Source organism: Eucyclogobius newberryi, unplaced genomic scaffold (genome assembly GCF_026437365.1).
Source record: "Eucyclogobius newberryi isolate DKJ021-1_F unplaced genomic scaffold, fEucNew1.0.hap1 SCAF_10, whole genome shotgun sequence".
Classification (NCBI taxonomy): domain Eukaryota; kingdom Metazoa; phylum Chordata; class Actinopteri; order Gobiiformes; family Gobiidae; genus Eucyclogobius; species Eucyclogobius newberryi.
In genome coordinates this window covers 21,555,430-21,561,505 of record NW_027315724.1, presented here as the reverse complement: position 1 = coordinate 21,561,505, position 6,076 = coordinate 21,555,430, and the positions used below count along the sequence as shown (strand labels likewise).

Genomic DNA, 6,076 nt, shown 5'->3' with positions numbered 1-6,076 from the left:
GCAGCCTGCGCGTCCCATGGAAATATAATAATAATCTAATTCCATTGGCGAAGACGCGTTGTTGACGGAAGCGGACCGCACGCGCGCGCTCGGGTTCAGGCGCGTTGTTCCACGGGCTAAACCACGGGAGAACTGCACGGGCTCGTTTGCTCTTTTACCGTCGTGCATTTTCACTTTTCCCCTTTGTTTTCACGTCACCCCCGCGCGTCCATGAGCCCGTGAAGACGTGTGTGTACTCCCGTGTCTACAGACATGGAGGTGTCCGACGTCCCTCGCGCTAAACCCGCGGACGGCTGCCTGGACAAGACCATTTCGACCCTAACCGTGGACGACGTGTACGACATCGCCAAGCTCATCGGCGCCGAGGTGGAGCGGCTCATCGACGGCTACGGCAAAGACAGCGCGCTGGGACTCGTGCCCAAAGTTGTGAAAGTGCTCGAGCTCCTGGAGCGGTACGCGTCGTGGAACCAGGCGCACAAGCTGCAGGAAGACGAGCTGCTCAGGACGTTCGAGACCCTCCAGCTCCAGCAGTACAAGAGCAAGCGTCCGGCCAGGGACTGCGAAGACGTCCGAACACGCCTGGTAAGGGACAGCGTGTGCTCAAACGTGTGCGTACGTGTTGTAACTGCGGTTGTAACGGATGCACTGCTCTGTAATGTGACGCGTGGTCGACAAAACGCGCAGTTATGAAGGTGTAAATGAGGATTATATAGTGTTCTGTGCTGCTTGTGTGTAGTTGTTTGTACGTGTGCTACAGGTGCAGGACGTCTCACTGCCACTGTCAGTCACACAGGCCTAGTAACCCAGGGTGACTGACCACACGTCCCGGGACAGTCCCAGTGTCCCGTGTCCCAGCAGATGTGTCTAAAACCATTGATTTGTCCCAGTTTTGACCACTCTGTGATCTTTCAACAGCATAGAAGGGAATTTAATGTTGTTTATTTAGCCAAACTAGAGACAATCTTGCTTTAGAATAACCAAAACACAAAATATGTACTCATTTCTACTGATAAATGTCTCTCAGATTATACAAGTGGGCCGCGAAAGAGGCTTGAATGATCCAAGTGCATATAAATGTGCTTTATTACCTGCATTTTTTACTGCTTCATTATTATTTCCCACTCCAACCCGGATGTGTCCCAGTTTTTAAATTTGAAAACATCTTTACATCACCTAACCCTAACCCTGAATGTGCATGAGGTTATACTTATTATAATAGATACAAATTATGTGATGTAATCGAGCTGTACACTGAAAATCATCTGCTCTCCAAATCACTACAGACTGTTCGAACCCAGAGGAACATTTAGGACAATTATTATGTAATATTGTTTGGCCGATTTACAGATGAACTTAAATCACGTTTCCTGTTGTGGAGGCTATAATAACACAAATGTATTACTCAGCAGATGCATGATTTCTAGTTTGTACAATGACAGAGCACAAAGTACAATATGGCCACAGTTTCCTTTTGCTTTCTGCGAATTATGAGTCGTTTCAGTCTACATGTCAACAAGTATTATTGTTTCTGGAATCTGGAATAATGCCCAAATATAGATGATAGCATAATCTAAATCATTATAATTTGAACTCTAGGCTATGCAATGTGTAGTGCAGATTATGTTTAATTTCAACCCTTAGTCGTTCTTACCCATCGCATCTGCAGTGATTCAACAACAAACTGTCACACCCATTTCGACACGATTTAACCTTCTGTTGCAGCCATAACAAATGTCCACTCCAGAGACTAGAGCACTCAACAAGGCGTAGTCAGGCTTTCCGTCCAATATTTCTGTCACTATTTTATGCTTTATTGCGTTTTTATTAAACATGTGCATATTTTTCCGAAGCAAGAGGAGCTAGAACAACAACAGCAATGGAAGAAGAAGTGTGAGGAGCTGCAGATCCAGGTGCAGCAGCTGCAGGAGGAGAAGGGGGAGCTGCACAGCCAACTCAAAGGCAGCTATGCCAAGGAAGGTACGACCCAGTAGAAAAGAGAACACGCCTTTCTGTGTCACTATTGTGCCTTTTGGAGAACAGCATACATTTTGTTTAATTTTATTTTGAATCACTAAGTTGTGCAGCAGAAGACGCCCACACAAGTGAATACTACTATGACCAATTGAGCTAAATGGTAAATAGTAGTGGTCCAAGGACATATTTAAATCCCACCGGGCCAATTGGAGTGCAGATGTAGGTTTTCTTTACCCAAACATAAACACTACACTTGGCTTTTTGTGTGCATCCCACAGACCGGGTCCAGCGGCAGGAGCGAGAGGTGATGCTGAAATTGAAAAGTGTGGTGGATAAGCAGCGTGATGAGCTCAGGGCCAAAGTGCAGGAGATCTCATCCATCTCCAAAGAAGTGGAAGCAGTAAGATGAAACTCAATGCTCCAACGACTTGTTTATTACATGCCACGTACTATAGTCATCATTGTGTGTGTGTGTGTGTGTGTGTGTGTGTGTGTGTGTGTGTGAGAGAGTGTGTGTGTGAGAGTGTGTTTGCATCTTAATGAATGTTTGCATGTGACTGTATTTATAATCACGCAATGGGTCAAAGCAGCTTATAGGGAAAGGCATGTTTTTCTTATTTAAACAAGACTCACTGTTTGCCCAAATGGATGCCGCACATTTTCCGTCTCCAAAATAAATGGTCCACTTGTTTGCAATCATTTGTGGAATGTGGTTCTCTGACAGTTTTAGTCTAGCTTTCTGGTGCCATTCACTATATATACACTACGTAGTTGTTCCTGTTTCACTTCTCTATTGCAACGTATGCAAACATAACAACTGTAGGTGTTGTAAATGCAAATATTTCAACCTTGCGGTGTGTGTGTGTGTGTGTGTGTAGCTTCAGGAGCAGCTGGAGCGCTTTATGAAAATGAATGCAGAGTTGCGGCACAAGCAGAACGTGATGCAGGTCCAGCTCAAGAGCACGGTGGAGCGGAAGGCCGACATGGAGGCCGACCTGAAGGAGAAGAATAAAGAAATCGAAAGCCTTCTTGTGCAACTGAACAGAACCAACAGCAGCCCGGTACACAATGTTATCTTTACTTATTATCCCCAGAGTCATTTGATACATATTTGCTCAGACTTTTCGCTCAGATATTTTTACTTTTGTTGTTTCTTTAGGCTAGTTCGAGACAGCAAGTGTGTGAGTCAAATAAAATTCAAGAGAACCAAAAGGACCAAGACCAGCCATGTTTCACCAAAAAGGAAGTGCGTGACATCATTGTGGAGAGGAATGAGCTCAAAACAAACCTCTTTCTGTTGCAGGAGGAGCTCAACTACTACCAAAAGTACAGACACTTTCATTTAGGCTGATTTAGGAGAAGATCTAGACCTGATTGTGTGCGGTTTCTTTTTTTCATAGAGAGATTTTGAACGAGGAGAGGTGCCCTGGCTTTCTCTTAGAAGCTGTTCGGTCTGCAATCAAGTCAAAAAGAAAGCTAATCAAGGCCAAAATGCTCGGGATTCCAGTGAATGAATGTAGCAACAGGTCTCCTTCACTCAACAATGCACTCACGTTGATGATACAGTTAGTGAACACATACAGTAAAACTCATACTAGCCTTCATCATCATTTAAATGTGTTTACTTCACATAACACACTTGTTTGGTTCTAGTTCAAGTTAGCCTTTATGTCTAGTTTTAGTCACAGGTCAAGTGTGTTAATTGCATAACATAAATCCATCCATTATGTTGCAATACATTAACTATGTTTTTGTTTCTCTCAGTGATGATGAGGACAAGGATCCGCAGTTGGAGCGATCAGAAGTTGACGGTGCAGTAAATGATGATTCTGACAAACCAGCCGAGTCGCGTATTAAACACTTGTAAGTGCTCCTGAACCTGGCGTTTATGTTTGTAATGAACATCTCAGAACACGGCGCCGACTTTGACAGTGGCACCCGTGCAGTTGCTGAAATTTGTAAATGAATTAGCTTAAGACAATCTGAGCGTCTGAGCAGGAAAAACGTGACACCAAACCTTCCACTGTTTTTATTGTTCATTAACTTCTAAATACAATAGGACATACTGTATGTTTTGATTATTAATTGCATATACCGTAGTTTCCGGACTATAAATTGCACCTTTTTTCACAGTTTTGGCCGGGGTGCGACTTATACTTATATTTATACTTATATACTTATACTCCGGAGCGACTTATATGTGATATTATTTGTTGTTTTAAGATAAGATAAGATAATCCTTTATTGTCCACACATGGGGAAATTTCATTGTTCCAACGCAAGTAGATACAGAAGAAAAGAACAGATCACTTATAGGAAGTTTAAAAAACACTCTCAATAGAAGAACTCTTATAAACTAAAATTCCTATAGACAAAACCTCCCATTTCCCAACAAGGGATGGAGGGGAAAAATAAATAAAGATAAAAATAAAATTAAAATTAAAATAAAATATAGAATAAAATTTAAAAAAACAGCTAGCGTAAGACAAGATAATACTAATTCACACTTATTTCACACATATAACCGCATTTCATACTCCAGAGCAACTTATATAAAAAATGTTCTTCTCTATTATGCACTTTTTGACTGGTGCGACTTATACTCCAGTGCAACTTATAGTCCAAGAAATACGGTAGTCAATAAGATGTGTCCAGTGTCATCTGTAGTAGTGGACAAAGCGACCGCACATGTGACTTTATGGCTTAAACTGCGCTGCTTCTGCCTCCAGGGCCTTTCACACAGAGCTATTTTTATCAATAATCCCGCTCTCAATCTGAAGCTCTGACCAGTCTTTTCGCTATTTGTCGTGCTGCAGCTTTGGCTATCTGACGAGATCGGGCAGCACGCAGAGCCCCACCCACATGAGCAGCTCCGCCTCCACTTGGGAAATCATTGGAGACGCAGAAGCCGACGGCGAGACGGAAGAAGAGCCGTCGTCCTGAACAAGGAGCCACTGGCGAGAGCTCCTGAAAGTAAAACAGTGTTGAACTACAGTGAAATGATACAGTGAAATAATACAGTGAAATGATACAGTGAAATTATATGATTTTGATGGAAAAGGATTTAGCCACATTTATTTTGATTGGGTCCAAGTCAGTATTAAAGGCACTGCATTTTAGATATCAAAGGGACATGTGTAGTTGTTTCAGTATGTCATTGGCATTTAAAACCAGACTAACTAGTCATGAATTACCTCAAGACATTGCTAAAATACCAAAGAACGAGCGGAGAAATATAAAGTTATTTAGTTTATTTTTCTTCTGTCGATAAGCAAAGGAAAAACAGGCGCAAAAAGTAGAAACAAAACATTGACACTTATTTTGCGTAACTTGCAAGATGACAACACATCAGCTAACTAATGATTCAAACTGAACTATCACTATTATAGTCCGTATATTTTTGTATCTTAAGATTTTCACACTGCTCAGATATATTTGTATATTTGATTAATTTACACAAGCATATACAACACTTTTCAATATATATATATATATATATAACTAAATAAACATTTGAGTGATTTCAATAATCAACAAACATCTTCCACTAGAGGGCATTGCTGCAGCTCCAAACTGATGCAAATATTAACTCTAATACCAGTAGGTTTTAATTGTTGCGTTTTTACAACTATGATAAGAGTATTGTCTATATTTGTATTAACAAATCTTATAATATTTGATGTGTTGAATTTGCACAGAGCTGAGGTTGTTGATGATAATTGCCTTTGTGGTGCCAAAAGCAAAGTGTTTCCCAAATCTTCCATATCACCTTGGGTTAGATTTTTAATGATAGCCATTTTCATGGTAGTCAATGTTTTATGTGATCTTTTTACTTCACCAAATTTACTAAATGTAAATGTTGAACAAATATTTCCACAATTATTTGTTTTAAATCATTGGTATTGTTGAAAATGTTAAGACTCCATGCCTAGCTCTGTAATGCACAAAATAAATATTTAATCAAAACATGAAGAGAATCTTTCATCTTTCAATTTTACTTATTTAGGCTTTTCACCCACTTGGGTCAGAGGTAAGCTTTTTATTTTTGCACCTAAATGAGCAAAGACCAATAATGTTTGGCCATCTTTAAAAAGCTGTGTAT

The 6,076-nt window shown here is 40.7% G+C and overlaps 1 protein-coding gene across 1 annotated transcript; it reads left to right on the top strand.

Annotated features, from left to right (window-relative positions):
• Positions 1-203: 203 nt before the first annotated feature.
• On the top strand, positions 204-5,951 carry rilp (Rab interacting lysosomal protein). The gene is made up of 8 exons (XM_072462673.1): positions 204-582; positions 1,851-1,977; positions 2,253-2,374; positions 2,853-3,035; positions 3,134-3,300; positions 3,375-3,500; positions 3,739-3,837; positions 4,791-5,951. Exons 1-8 carry the CDS (start codon positions 253-255, stop codon positions 4,915-4,917), a joined length of 1,281 nt encoding a protein of 426 aa, XP_072318774.1. The 5' UTR covers positions 204-252; the 3' UTR covers positions 4,918-5,951.
• Positions 5,952-6,076: the final 125 nt, after the last annotated feature.